Here is a 15,284-nt window from a genome sequence, read left to right as displayed (position 1 = left end):
CTGAAAATTGGTGTGCAATACTTTTAATGCTTTAAGACACTGTGGTGAAATTTTGGTAAATTTTGAACAATTCCTTCATATTTTTTCACATATTCAGTAATAAAGTGTGCTCTGTTTAAAATTTAAAGAGACAGTAACGGTTTTGTTTTAAAACGGTTTTTGTGCTTTGTTGACAAGTTTAAGCCTGTTTAACATGTCTGTGTCTTCAGATAAGCTATGTTCTATATGTATGAAAGCCAATGTGTCTCCCCCTTCAAAATTGTGTGATAATTGTGCCATAGCGTCCAAACAAAGTAAGGACAGTATTGCCACAAATAATGAAATTGCCCAAGATGATTCCTCAGATGAAGGGAGTAGACGTGGTTCTACATCATCTCCTTCTGTGTCTACGCCAGTTTTGCCCACGCAGGAGGCCCCTAGTACTTCTAGCGCGCCAATGCTTATTACCATGCAACAATTGACGGCTGTAATGGATAACTCCATAGCAAATATTTTATCCAAAATGCCTGCATATCAGAGAAAGCGCGATTGCTCTGTTTTAAACACTGAAGAGCAGGAGGGCGCTGATGATAATTGTTCTGTCATACCCTCACACCAATCTGAAGGGGCCATGAGGGAGGTTTTGTCAGATGGGGAAATTTCAGATTCAGGAAAAATTTCTCAACAGGCTGAACCTGATGTTGTGACATTTAAATTTAAATTAGAACATCTCCGTGCACTGCTTAAGGAGGTGTTATCTACTCTGGATGATTGTGACAACTTGTCCATCTTGCATAATTTTTCTGGAATGACCAAGTTCCTAGAGGTTCCAGTGCACCCCGACGCTTTTCCTATACCCAAGCGGGTGGCGGACATAGTGAATAAGGAGTGGGAGAAGCCCGGCATACCTTTTGTTCCCCCTCCTATATTTAAGAAATTATTTCCTATGGTCGACCCCAGAAAGGACTTATGGCAGACAGTCCCTAAGGTCGAGGGGGCAGTTTCTACTCTAAACAAGCGCACTACTATTCCTATCGAGGATAGTTGTGCTTTCAAAGATCCTATGGATAAAAAATTGGAAGGTTTGCTTAAAAAGATTTTTGTACAGCAAGGTTACCTTCTACAACCCATTTCGTGCATTGTTCCTGTCACTACAGCAGCGTGGTTCTGGTTCGAGGAACTAGAAAAGTCGCTCAGTAGAGAGACTCCATATGAGGAGGTTATGGACAGAGTTCACGCACTTAAGTTGGCTAACTCTTTTATTTTAGATGCCGCTTTGCAATTAGCTAGATTAGCGGCGAAAAATTCAGGGTTTGCAATTGTGGCGCGCAGAGCGCTTTGGCTAAAGTCTTGGTCAGCGGATGTATCATCCAAGACAAAATTGCTTAACATCCCCTTCAAGGGTAAAACTTTATTTGGACCAGAATTGAAAGAGATTATCTCAGACATCACTGGGGGAAAGGGTCACGCCCTCCCACAAGATAGGCCTTTCAAGGCCAAGAATAAGTCTAATTTTCGTTCCTTTCGTAATTTCAGGAACGGACCGGCCTCTAATTCTGCATCCTCTAAGCAAGAGGGTAATGCCTCACAGTCCAAACCAGCCTGGAAACCGATGCAAGGCTGGAACAAGGGTAAGCAGACCAAGAAGCCTGCTACCGCTAACAAAACAGCATGAAGGAGTAGCCCCCGATCCGGAACCGGATCTAGTGGGGGGCAGACTCTCTCTCTTTGCTCAGGCTTGGGCAAGAGATGTTCAGGATCCCTGGACGCTAGAAATAGTTTCTCAGGGTTATCTTCTGGAATTCAAGGAACTACCCCCAAGGGGAAGGTTCCACATGTCTCACTTATCCTCAAACCAAATAAAGAGACAGGCGTTCTCACATTGTGTAGAAGACCTGTTAAAGATGGGAGTGATACACCCAGTTCCAATGACGGAACAAGGAATGGGATTTTACTCAAATCTGTTCGTAGTTCCCAAAAAAGAGGGAACCTTCAGACCAATTCTGGATTTAAAGATCCTAAACAAATTTCTCAGGGTACCATCGTTCAAAATGGAAACCATTCGAACGATTCTACCCACTATCCAGGAAGGTCAATTTATGACTACCGTGGATCTAAAGGATGCGTACCTACATATTCCTATCCACAAAGAACATCATCAGTTCCTAAGGTTCGCCTTTCTGGACAAACATTACCAGTTTGTGGCCCTCCCATTCGGATTAGCCACTGCTCCAAGGATTTTCACAAAGGTACTCGGGTCCCTTCTAGCGGTTCTAAGACCGAGGGGCATTGCAGTAGTACCATACTTGGACGACATTCTAATACAAGCGTCGTCCCTTTCAAAAGCAAAGGCTCATACAGACATCGTTCTGGCCTTTCTCAGATCTCACGGATGGAAGGTGAACATAGAAAAAAGTTCTCTGTCTCCGTCAACAAGAGTTCCCTTCCTGGGAACAATAATAGATTCCTTAGAAATGAGGATCTTTCTGACAGATGTCAGAAAGTCAAAACTTCTAAGCGCTTGTCAAGTTCTTCATTCTGTTCCACATCCTTCCATAGCTCAGTGCATGGAAGTAGTAGGGTTGATGGTTGCAGCAATGGACATAGTTCCTTTTGCGCGAATTCATCTAAGACCATTACAACTGTGCATGCTGAAACAGTGGAATGGGGACTATACAGACTTGTCTCCAGTGATTCAAGTAGATCAGAAGACCAGAGATTCACTCCGTTGGTGGATATCCCTGGACCACCTATCCCAGGGAATGAGCTTCCGCAGACCAGAGTGGGTCATTGTCACGACCGACGCCAGTCTAGTGGGCTGGGGTGCGGTCTGGGAATCCCTGAAAGCTCAGGGACTATGGTCTCGGGAAGAGTCTCTTCTCCCGATAAACATTCTGGAACTAAGAGCGATATTCTATGCTCTCAGGGCTTGGCCTCAGCTTGCAAAGGCCAGATTCATAAGATTCCAATCAGACAACATGACGACTGTTGCATATATCAATCATCAGGGGGGAACAAGGAGTTCCCTGGCGATGAAAGAAGTAACCAAAATAATACAATGGGCGGAGAATCACTCCTGCCATCTATCTGCGATCCACATCCCAGGTGTGGAAAACTGGGAAGCGGATTATCTGAGTCGTCAGACATTCCATCCGGGGGAGTGGGAACTCCACCCGGAGATTTTTGCCCAGTTGACTCAATTATGGGGCATTCCAGACATGGATCTGATGGCGTCTCGTCAGAACTTCAAGGTTCCTTGCTACGGGTCCAGATCCAGGGATCCCAAGGCGACTCTAGTGGATACACTAGTAGCGCCTTGGACCTTCAACCTAGCTTATGTGTTTCCACCGTTTCCTCTCATTCCCAGGCTGGTAGCCAGGATCAAACAGGAGAGGGCCTCGGTGATCTTGATAGCTCCTGCGTGGCCACGCAGGACTTGGTATGCAGACCTGGTGAATATCTCATCGGTTCCACCATGGAAGCTACCTTTGAGACAGGACCTTCTTGTTCAGGGTCCATTCGAACATCCAAATTTGGTCTCCCTCCAGCTGACGGCTTGGAGATTGAACGCTTGATTCTATCAAAGCGTGGGTTTTCAGATTCTGTGATTGATACTCTGGTTCAGGCCAGAAAACCGGTAACTAGAAAGATTTACCATAAAATATGGAAAAGATATATCTGCTGGTGTGAATCCAAGGGATTCCCTTGGAATAAGATAAAAATTCCTAAGATTCTTTCCTTTATGCAAGAAGGTTTGGATAAAGGATTATCTGCGAGTTCTCTAAAGGAACAGATTTCTGCTTTATCTGTCTTACTTCACAAACGACTGGTAGCTATGCCAGATGTTCAAGCATTTCAGGCTCTGGTTAGGATCAAGCCTGTTTACAGACCTTTGACTCCTCCCTGGAGTTTAAATCTAGTTCTTTCAGTTCTTCAAGGGGTTCCGTTTGAACCTCTACATTCCATAGATATTAAGTTGTTATCTTGGAAAGTTTTGTTTTTGGTTGCTATTTCTTCTGCTAGAAGAGTTTCAGAGTTATCTGCTCTACAGTGTTCTCCGCCCTATCTGGTGTTCCATGCAGATAAGGTGGTTTTGCGTACTAAGCCTGGTTTTCTTCCAAAGGTTGTTTCTAACAAAAATATTAACCAGGAGATAGTTGTACCTTCTTTGTGTCCGAATCCAGTTTCAAAGAAGGAACGTTTGTTACGCAATTTGGACGTAGTCCGTGCTCTAAAATTCTATTTAGAAGCTACAAAAGATTTCAGACAAACATCTTCTCTGTTTGTCGTCTATTCTGGTAAAAGGAGAGGTCAAAAAGCGACTTCTACCTCTTTCCTTTTGGCTTAAAAGCATCATCCGATTGGCTTACGAGACTGCCGGACGGCAGCCTCCTGAAAGAATCACAGCTCACTCCACTAGGGCTGTGGCTTCCACATGGGCCTTCAAGAACGAGGCTTCTGTTGATCAGATATGTAAGGCAGCGACTTGGTCTTCACTGCACACTTTTGCCAAATTTTACAAATTTGATACTTTTGCTTCTTCGGAGGCTATTTTTGGGAGAAAGGTTTTGCAAGCCGTGGTGCCTTCCGTTTAGGTAACCTGATTTGCTCCCTCCCTTCATCCGTTTCCTAAAGCTTTGGTATTGGTTCCCACAAGTAAGGATGACGCCGTGGACCGGACACACCAATGTTGGAGAAAACAGAATTTATGCTTACCTGATAAATTACTTTCTCCAACGGTGTGTCCGGTCCACGGCCCGCCCTGGTTTTTTAATCAGGTCTGATGAATTATTTTCTCTAACTACAGTCACCACGGTACCATATGGTTTCTCCTATATTTTTCCTCCTGTCCGTCGGTCGAATGACTGGGGTGGGCGGAGCCTAGGAGGGACTATATGGGCAGCTTTGCTGGGACTCTTTGCCATTTCCTGTTGGGGAAGAGATATTCCCACAAGTAAGGATGACGCCGTTGACCGGACACACCGTTGGAGAAAGTAATTTATCAGGTAAGCATAGCATAAATTCTGTTTTCCAGATATGGTGAGTCCATGAACCCACTCTTATATTTAAGACAGTTATTTTTGACTAAACCTCAGGCACCTCTACACCTTTTGTGTTATTCCTTTTTCCATTTCCCTTTGGTCGAATTACTGAGGATTATGGGAAGTTGAGTGATATTTAACAGCTTTGCTGAAGTGCTCTTTTGCCGCCTCCTGCTGGACAGGAGAGATATTCCCACTAGTAATTGATGACGACGTGGACTCACCATATCCGTAAAGAAAGAAATTTATCAGGTAAGCATAAATTTTGTTTTTTTGTCATTGGCTCAGCTAGAGCCCATTAGTGCATTGCTGCACTGGTGCTCACTTTAAAAGGACAGTATACTCCAGAATTGTTGTTGTTTTAAAAGATAGATCATCCCTTTATTACCTATTCCCCAGTTTTGCATAACCAACACTGCTTTATTAATATACTTTTTACCTCTGTGATTACCTTGTATTTAAGCCTCTGCAGACAGCCCCCTTATCTCAGTTCTTTTGACAGACATGAATTTTAGCCAAACAGTGCTGACTCATAAATAACGCCACGGCAGTGAGCACAATGTATAGCAATGTATATGTCTGTATAGCACACATGAGTCGTGTATAGCTGTGAAAAACTGTCAATGAATACCAAGAGAACAAATTTGATGATAAAAGTAAATTGGAAAGCTGTTTAAAATTGCATACCCTATCTGAATCATGAAAATGTAATTTTGACTAAACTGTTCCTTTAAATATGTGTTTAACAGTTCTGCGAGGGTTAAACCGTTATTTGCAAGCATTAGTTTAATACTAGAATGTTCTAACACATGAGAATTTTCTTTTTTGCACTTTTGTTGCTTCAGTTCATCAATTCAGTGTTCTTACAGTTTTGGAAGCATCAATAATATCGTAAGAGTTCTTTTGCTCATACCAGTTAATTTATGTGTAGTGGGTAAAAAGTTACATTAGCTGCAGCTTTTAAACGTTGTTCTACAATTGTCTTTGCAAATGATTAATAAGAAGGGGAAATTTAGTATTGAGTAATTTATGCAAATGTCTGTTTTCTTTAGCAGATATCTGTCTGAGCTTTTACTAAGCACAAGTTATATATTATTTCATTAACCTCCAGTAGCTGGGCTTGTGATAAAATACTAGTCATTGAACGAAAGCTGTTTAGCTCTGTCTGCTGTCTAAAAACTGGAAGCAACCCAGCATTTTACATAATTCTCTCAGTAAAGAAAATAACTAATTGTATTTAGATGGTACCCTATTTTTTAGTCTCAGGGCTCTGGTTTTATTGGATTTTTACTATATATGATCATTTCAAAATGTAAGCAATAAACATTACAGGCGTGTCAAGATTTGCATAATTCTTTAGATGTAATTTATTAACACAATGTATTTGCTCATATTGCATAGAAATCTTCTGTTGCACACCTTGAACACAAATTTTTACATCTTCACCTAAAGCACATTATAATTAGTTTATTTTTCCAAAGAAACACTAATTCATGCCCTTGACTGCCAGATAGCCCTCTAATACTTCAATTTCTGGCAGACAAAGGTTTAAAGACTGTAAGGCAATTTGCAAAAATATTGTTTCCCAAAAACATTAGCTTTGGTGCCAGGGTAAAAAAAGAAAAAGTATGTATACAGACACCATGTTGTAGAATTAGATTTGTGTTACAAATTAAGATTATGTTGATCAGTAGATGAAGGAATGGACAAATATGTCTATTTTTGAGTCTGCATTAATTACATGGCAAAATAAGTATCTTTATGGTGAAACTATTTTAGTGCCTTTCATATTAGCTAGTGATATCGTTTATACACCTTGTATTCCTATGGTCCTGTTATGATCCAGCTCATTGGAATTCTTACAATTATAGAAAGTACCATAACATTTTGTAAGCTTTGCTAAATAATTTCTGCCATTACATTTATATACGCACGTACATGTACAGAATTACAGAAACTATGGAGACCTGACCATTGCATTTATACAAGATGTCAGCAACACAGCACACAGATATGCAGAAAAAAAGAGCTCTTCAAAATGTTAAAAATAAAGCTTATTGTACTACGGAAATTATTTTATTTTATAACCCTTGATGAAAATCGAATACTTTTCTTTGCATTGTCTTTTGTTTAAAACGCCTTTAGTATTCTTGGGGGGCGGGGGGCTTGGCTTATAACATTCACTTGATTAACACTGTCAATGCAACCATTCCTAAAAATGTATTTAAAGGTATTTACACTTATTGTTTCTCAAGGGACTGTAAAAAAAAAACCCGCTGACATAAATCCATAAATGTATACATTGCATTACCTTAACATAGAAGGGATGAGCAGTTTACGAAGAAAAACACTTTGTGAGTCGCAAATCGAGAGAGGTGGATAAGTTATGAGCAGGCCGAAGGGTCATTTATGGTCTCTGAACCTTAGGTTGGACAGTGCCACTTTAACGCACTTGTCTGTATCCTACAGTACTGCATTAAATAAATATAATGCTTCTGAGCAATAACGAATGGTTTGCAGAATCTATTATTTTATCTGTAACCCTTCACTTTGTATAGGTCAGCCTTACAGTAGACTCTCAGATGATGTTACCTTTACCCCACCTGTGTTCTGCTTCATTGAGAGTCACTTCTTCCTAATGTAATATTACAAAGTTCTTCCATACTTTTTTCCCTGTAACCTGGCCATTAATAATGTTCTACTCTGATAAAATGTCCAGAGTGAATGCTAATAGGAGAGAAATATTAATGGAGTACACCTGAAGCAATCACTGCCTGTTAATGCCTTGACCTTGGAAAGCTATACACAAAAAGATGGCATCATAAAACCGTGCAATTCTTATGAATATGTATGTGCTACTTGATAATAATGAATGTGGCACAGTCATGCATGCACTACAAGATAATGTTGTGCCCTTTTTTGTCTGCAGGTTGATAAAAATTAAAGAGTGGGTGGACAAGCATGACCCAGGTGCCTTGGTCATTCCTTTTAGTGGGGCCTTGGAACTCAAGCTACAAGACATGAGTGATGAAGAGAAGCAGAAGTATCTGGAAGAGAAAGTGACACAAAGGTTAATTAGCATTCATTTTCCCTACACTTTATTATCAACTATTTCCTTGCTGTAATTTAATTGCTTGCACTGATAGAATAATAAATGACAGAGTAATTACCATTATAAAGAGGGGAATCTTCTCCTTTCTTTATCATGAGACAGAGTTGAAAAGATTTATTTTAAATTAAGTTTTTAACTGTCATCTGTCATCTCGGCACAGTGTTTTTAATTATAGCATAGGTGCAAGTATGTGTATGTGTGTGTGTGTGTGTATGTATGTGTGTGTGTGTGTGTGTATTTTTCGGGTGGGGGCAGTTGTGAAACAGGCAGCCAAATCTTTCATCATATATTAGAATGTGAGGCTGTATGGAAGAAAATATATATTTTAGCATTTTAGACTGTACTTTAATATTGTTAATTTTTGGAACACTGATCCATAACTGGTCAAGACCAAATTGATTAAAAGAATGGCTTAACTAATTTAACCCATTTATGCAAATTTTCATTTTATCTAGTGCTGATAAGGTTAACATCCCACTGTTGATTATTCTGTTCCCTCCACCCCTTTTTATTATAAATGTGCTGAAAACCTAAAAAAAAAAAAACCCTGTTTGATCACAACAGATATTTTATTCCCAGTAAAGAAGAAACTGGCTTTTGAAACCCTAGCCCATCCCTCTCGTGCTATAAACTGATTAGTTGCTTTCTTGTTTCAGTGTCTTATCCAAGATTATTAAAACTGGATACGCAGCACTTCTGCTAGAATACTTCTTCACTGCGGGACCCGATGAAGTGCGGGCTTGGACCATCAGGGTAAGGTTCCTACTTATTCATCAGTTTCAACCAGTTCCACACTATTGAATTCAGATTGATATCAGCGACTTTGAAGTTTGTCATAGTGGAGGATAGCTAGTCATTACAGATGAGCTTTTTTATCCCGGACTTTAACTTTAATTATTTGAGAGCTGCTGAAGAGTGAAAGTGGCGCTGCATTGATTGAGGCAGGTAACAATTGATTCTGCCTATTACATAGTCTGAATTTCTTCATCCTGTAGGATCTGGTTACCCTCCTCCTGCGGCCAGAGATAAGAAACAAGCATTGTACTTGGTTAATCTGTGTGACCGGACTCTTCTGCAGGGAAATTGATGTTGCTCTTTATTCTGTATTCAATAACTTTGTTTGGGTTGCAGTTATTTTTTAGCCTTCTTCTCAGGTTGTATTTTCAGCTATAAAAAGCAATATAACATCATTACACTTTTTTACAGATACACAGCTGGCCTGAAAAAGGTATAGCCAGAGAGTAATAATTCATCTCTTTAAGAGGTTTATAATTTAAGTGGTAGACTTTGTTCTGATAATGCTATACATTCTATCCAGACACTAATAAAAACCTTGATGATATGGGTTTAAAATATTGATATTCACTGATTGCGCCCATAGCGGCTGACTAATTTGTTCCCAAAGGACAATGAGAAGTGAAATGGCTTGCTTTTAAATGGAAATCCCCTCTGTGATAGCTTCTATTATTCGCACATACATTGAAGCGTACGCAGCTACAAATTATGTATTACAAAATATGTAATTATTACAAGAACGTACAAAGACTTCAGCGTTTCTTTGATTTTGATCAAAGAAATACAATTTCCACAGCTTAAATCCTTTGGTGCTGGCAACTTTTACACCTATGATATGCCAGTGTTAAAAGTGATGCTTAAAAATAAAAACACTATATACAATTAGTGAGTGTATAACCTGCATATATACTTCTATAAAATGGCACTCTTGCATGATTTACATAAAAATAAATTATATTGAAGAAAAACGCAATGTATAAGAATTTTGAGCTGCGGTTATTTTATTTTGGTTTGTGTGCAGCATGCATGTCAATAGTACATTTGCAGCAAAATGCTAAAATCTTGAAAATGTTGTTATGCATAATTAAGGCCCAAATCATTGCTGCTGTTTTACATTGGAGATAAGCCCCATATAAAAAAAAAAAAGATTTATTTTGCGTTATGAAGTAACACCTGGTAACATGCGTTGGATATACAATGGATGTGTGTTAGTACATGATGACTTAATATGCATACATGTTCCTACATATGTTTTTTCTGTATATCCTAATGACTGTTTATGCTAAAAAAAATAAAAAATAAAAATGTTAAGCTTGGTTTCATTTTCTTTATTAACTTTTCAATTTCCCATGGTGCTAATTTGACATGTTGAGTTTGTTCAGTAAGTGACCATATTATAAACTAGTGAAGTTTTCACTGTTTTGCTTTGGTTCTCAGTAAGTTGGCTACAATAAAAGATCTTTGCCGCTTTACTAAGAATGATAATTTAATCATTTGCAAAGAAAAATGAAAGCTGGTTTATTTCAAGACTGATTACAAGTAGCTCAAATCTAATGTGCACAGATATTTAGTCAGGTAAGCATCAGTGAGTTGCCATATTACTCCAATATATCTTATATTGTAAAAACTATGTTTTACTATGTCAGGTTGGTGAGCACTTTTACATGCATTATTAAGCATTCTTTAGGTCACTGTTATTTCTCAAAGTACTCTGCATGCATGCAGTGTGAATAGAAGTTATATATTCTACCATTGTCACACCAGGCAGTTATTAGGCAACACAATTTTCTTCAGCTGGATAAATTTGAATTATTTTTCTGCAATTTTGTATGTAGGTGTTTTTTTTTTCTTCTTCTTTTATGTTCAGAATCCACATCCTATCAGTATGCTGTTATTTGTATTTAGCTGCTCATTTGAGCTACAGAAAATAATATATATATATATATATATATATATATATATATATATATATATTGTTTCTTTCCCTAAACTTTTACATACAGTAACTTACTGTACTACAGTTCTTCAGTGTTAGACAAAATGATACTTTATATATTATTTCTTAGAAACTGTTATTGTTTAATTTCCATATAAAATATTTATATTTAAATATATATATATATATATATATATATATATATATATATATATATATATATATATATATATATACAGTATGTGTGTATATATATATATATATATATATATGTGTGTGTGTGTGTGTGTGTGTATGTATGTATATGTATATGTGTGTATATATATATATATATATATATATATATATATATATATATATATATATATACACACACATTAGGTCTGGACTAGAAAGAAATTGCAGCAAAGTAAGAAATGATTCCCTGCATAATGTGGATGTAGGTACAGAAGAAATACATAGGGCATTGTAGCCTTCTGTCCCGGCGGTGTTGTGTGGTTATTATACAGACACTTATTTTTAAACACCACCCAGTGCCTGAGAATTAACAGTCAGTAAAGACATCAGAGTGATATGAAATAGTTTGAGAGAGGTGCAGACTCACATCAGCAGACAGGACTGCACTCCTATAATCCATCTTCCTGAACAATTCATTTTCTTCTGCTCTTCATTTTGACAGAAAGGAACAAAGGCTCCTCAGGCTGCAGGAAAGATTCACACAGATTTCGAGAAGGGTTTTATTATGGCAGAGGTAATGAAATTTGATGATTTCAAAGAAGAAGGATCCGAATTAGCTGCGAAGGTGAGTTCTCTCTGCTTCATGTCGCAGGACAACTCCTCCCCACAGAGAGCACTCTCATGTAACAGGATACATTTTTGTCATCTTTCATGTGCTAAGATATCGGCTGTAGTTTCTCTGCCATCTCCCAAGAGGGGAAATGGAAATTGACATCTTTAACACACACATTTTTGACACGTTCTAGACATATGACACCATTGTTACCTTTAAACATGTTTAGCCTTATTATTCAGTCTATAGAGTACATTTGCTATATTAATGTTTTATATTGTTACATCTGTTTTATAATATATCTTAGAAATAAAGATACTGACCTTTACAAAGCTTACAATGTTTTAAACAGTCATTGTATTAAGCTTGATATTTAGGTATATTGTATTGCATTATAAACATAATCATTATAAACATTCTAATATACAATTGATTTATTCATTTAAAAAAAAATTGCATGCAAAAACATGTGTACTCTGTCATACATTCAAAAATATACAAATAGCTGACCACACCATTTTTGAGATTTTAAATGCATGTATATGATTTTAATTGTTGTTTTTAAAATATATTTATATTTATTTCTAAAATAAGTCAATATTTTTATTTAATTTGCTTTACTGCCATTTTGGCTTACAGTGTTATATCATATATATATATATATATATATATATATATATATATATATATATATATATATATATATATATATATATATATATATATATATATATATATATATATATATATATATATAATATGTGTGTGTGTGTGTGTGTGTGTAAATCCTACAAGTATCTGCACTCTCACTGCCAGGTAGTCAACGACCAGGGTGCTTAGTCAGGATTAAATTTCAATAGTAAAACATATAGACTGCACTCATTGGATTTCTGGGGAAAAAAATAGATTTATTTTGTTATATCATAGTGACGTTTCGGGATCCACAGACCCCTTTCTCAGACCAAATATAAATATATATATATATATTATAATGCAAAAGTCCAGCAGTCACTATCCGCTTAGAGCCAGGGTGCATCCTACATAGTATCAAATAAATAAATCCAAAGAGAGCACTTGCCGTGTTACAAATAATGTTTAATCCATATAGTTAACGTTTTCGAGGAGTGACCCCGTCATCAGACAAGTGAAAAAACTTTTTCACTTGTCTGATGACGGGGTCACTCCTCAAAAAGGTTAACAATATGGATTAAACATTATTTCTAACATGGCAAGTGCTCTCTTTGGATTTATTTTTGTTATATCATAGTGACGTTTTGGGATCCACAGACCCCTTCCTCAGATCAAACACACTCACATATATATATACATATACATATATACACACACACATAGGTGTATATATCCACAGACCCCTTCCTCAGACCAAACATACATATATATATATATATATATATATATATATATATATATATACACACACACAGACGTAGGTATTGCTTCAGACTTGAGAAAGGGAGTAAATCCCACAAAAGCTTGTCTTTAAAATATTGTTAGTCCCAAAAAAAAGGTACTCTGGTAATTTTGACATCTTGTCTACTGGCCTAATATATATATTATATAATATGAGAGAGGGTAGGAACAGAAATATGGTATTTATTACCATATAATAATTGAAAAGGTATGAGGTCTACTCCTTCGATAACTAAATATTTTTCCTAACAAATGCATAAAGCTATGTTAAGATTACCTTTCTATATGAATAGATACTTGTTTTGAACAACCAACCTATGCTGTGTGCTAATTTATTAAATCAATTTGTATTGTATTGCATATGTCACTTCCTTATTATTATTTTTTTCTTTTGCTGAGTAATGCATTGCAGCTCTCGCTACCCTTAAATTCATGGTTTGCGAGGAGAAGCAAAATATATATATTTTTTTATCTGGGGGTATAATATTGTTTAGTACATTAAACAATATCAGGCACAGTCAGCTTTATATTACAAAGCAAAAATGTTAAATGTTTTCATAATAGATCTACTTTATGAACACTAGAGGGCAGGTACTGATTAGTTGCTAAGAAAAAACCTGCACAGTATCTTAACCATATTTCATATAGTAAACCTGCATTTAGTGTTTCTTGTTTGTTTTTTTTAACACCCCCAACCCCAGAAAGTTTTCATTTAGGCACCAATTTTGGAATCCTGTAACATTCTTTATAGGTGACATAATGGTCAAAATTCAAATATGGATTAGTGCATTTTAATAGACAGTTTTAAAAAAAAAAATTTTTTAGTACAAAAGCTTCTTGTAAAAAAATCCTGTGTGTGCCCTGTGTACCAGCTTTCAAACACTACTCTTACTCAGAGTGAGGAGTGGCTTTTATAATAAAAACAAAGTAATCTCTGATACAATACTGGCTACCACAAGCGCTCTCAAATGGCACATGGCCAGATTATGAGTGGAGCGCAAATGTTTGATATGGGGTTTATGGTGTGTGTTTTTGTGCTTTTCTGGCTTATGGCTCGTATTAAGAGTTGAAAGTAAATGTGATTGCTTGAGAACAATCGCAGTTTATACTAGAATGATTACCGTGTCCTCAGAGCTCTGGTTAACTTTTGCGAAACAAAAAGTGTCACAATACACATCAAAAATACATTACAAAGTACACTTACACTCATAATAATAACACCATCTAATAAAAAAAATATTGCACACAAGTTATAAAGGTTTAAAGATATGAGATCTCAGGTGTCAAAAAAACGGCAGTCAAACTGCTTTAACATAGAGATATATATACATATATAAATATGTATGTATACAGGTGGCCCTCGGTTTACAATGGTTCAATTTGCACTGTTTCAGAATAACAACCTTTTTTTTCAGTCATGTGACTGCTATTGAAAAGCATTGAGAAGCAGTGCATTGATTAAAATAGCCAGTAGGTGGAGCTGTCCGCTTGCGTTGCAGCAAAGATATGCAAGCCAAGGAAGCTGAAATTAATCAGTTTGACCAGACCGGAACTATCAAGCAGCTTGCAAAGGAGCAAGATCTTCCTGTCTATAAATCAGTTCAGATTGAAATGCATAGAAAAGAACTGTTTGCAGAAAAATGCAAGTAAAGTCTGTGTTGTGTGATTATTTTATTAGGTTTATAATGCTGTTTAGCATTTAAAGTCTTCATTTCAAAGCTTTAAAAATAATGTATTAGGTGTTACTTATGCCAATTTTAAGAGGGACCTGGAACCTAACTCCCTCACTTCCCATTGACTTACATTATTAACTGGGTTTTAATTTACAACTGTTTCGATTTACAACCATTCCTTCTGGAACCTAACCCCGGCGTAAACTGAGGGCTACCTGTATTTGTATGTGTACATATGTATTTATAAGTGTATTTACAGACATATGTACACATATAAATACACAAATACACATATATAGAAGTGCATTGGAGACCTTTTTAGTTAAGTAAATGAAAACATGAAAAAACATTTATGCAATATTCATATTTAATAGTGTATACTTACTGTAAATATTTCACACATCAATGTTCTGCACATAGCAGAATATGTTCTATGAATTTTTCAGTAGATATTCATATATATATATATATATATATATATATATATATATATATATATATATATATATATATATATATATATATA

At 36.5% G+C, this 15,284-nt stretch overlaps 1 protein-coding gene across 2 annotated transcripts in view; it reads left to right on the top strand.

Moving 5' to 3' along the window:
- The window catches only part of OLA1 (Obg like ATPase 1), a 599,482-nt gene that overhangs the window by 566,827 nt on the left and 17,371 nt on the right, over positions 1-15,284 (top strand). For both annotated transcript variants that reach the window (XM_053698455.1, XM_053698454.1), the window contains exons 8-10: positions 7,951-8,091; positions 8,790-8,886; positions 11,544-11,666. In XM_053698455.1, coding sequence (XP_053554430.1) covers positions 7,951-8,091; positions 8,790-8,886; positions 11,544-11,666 — 361 coding nt within the window. The remainder of the gene's footprint in view (positions 1-7,950; positions 8,092-8,789; positions 8,887-11,543; positions 11,667-15,284) is intronic.

This window comes from Bombina bombina, chromosome 1 (genome assembly GCF_027579735.1).
Source record: "Bombina bombina isolate aBomBom1 chromosome 1, aBomBom1.pri, whole genome shotgun sequence".
NCBI lineage: Eukaryota > Metazoa > Chordata > Amphibia > Anura > Bombinatoridae > Bombina > Bombina bombina.
Note: the sequence above shows the minus strand (reverse complement) of the source record. Positions and strands in the feature narration are given on the sequence as shown.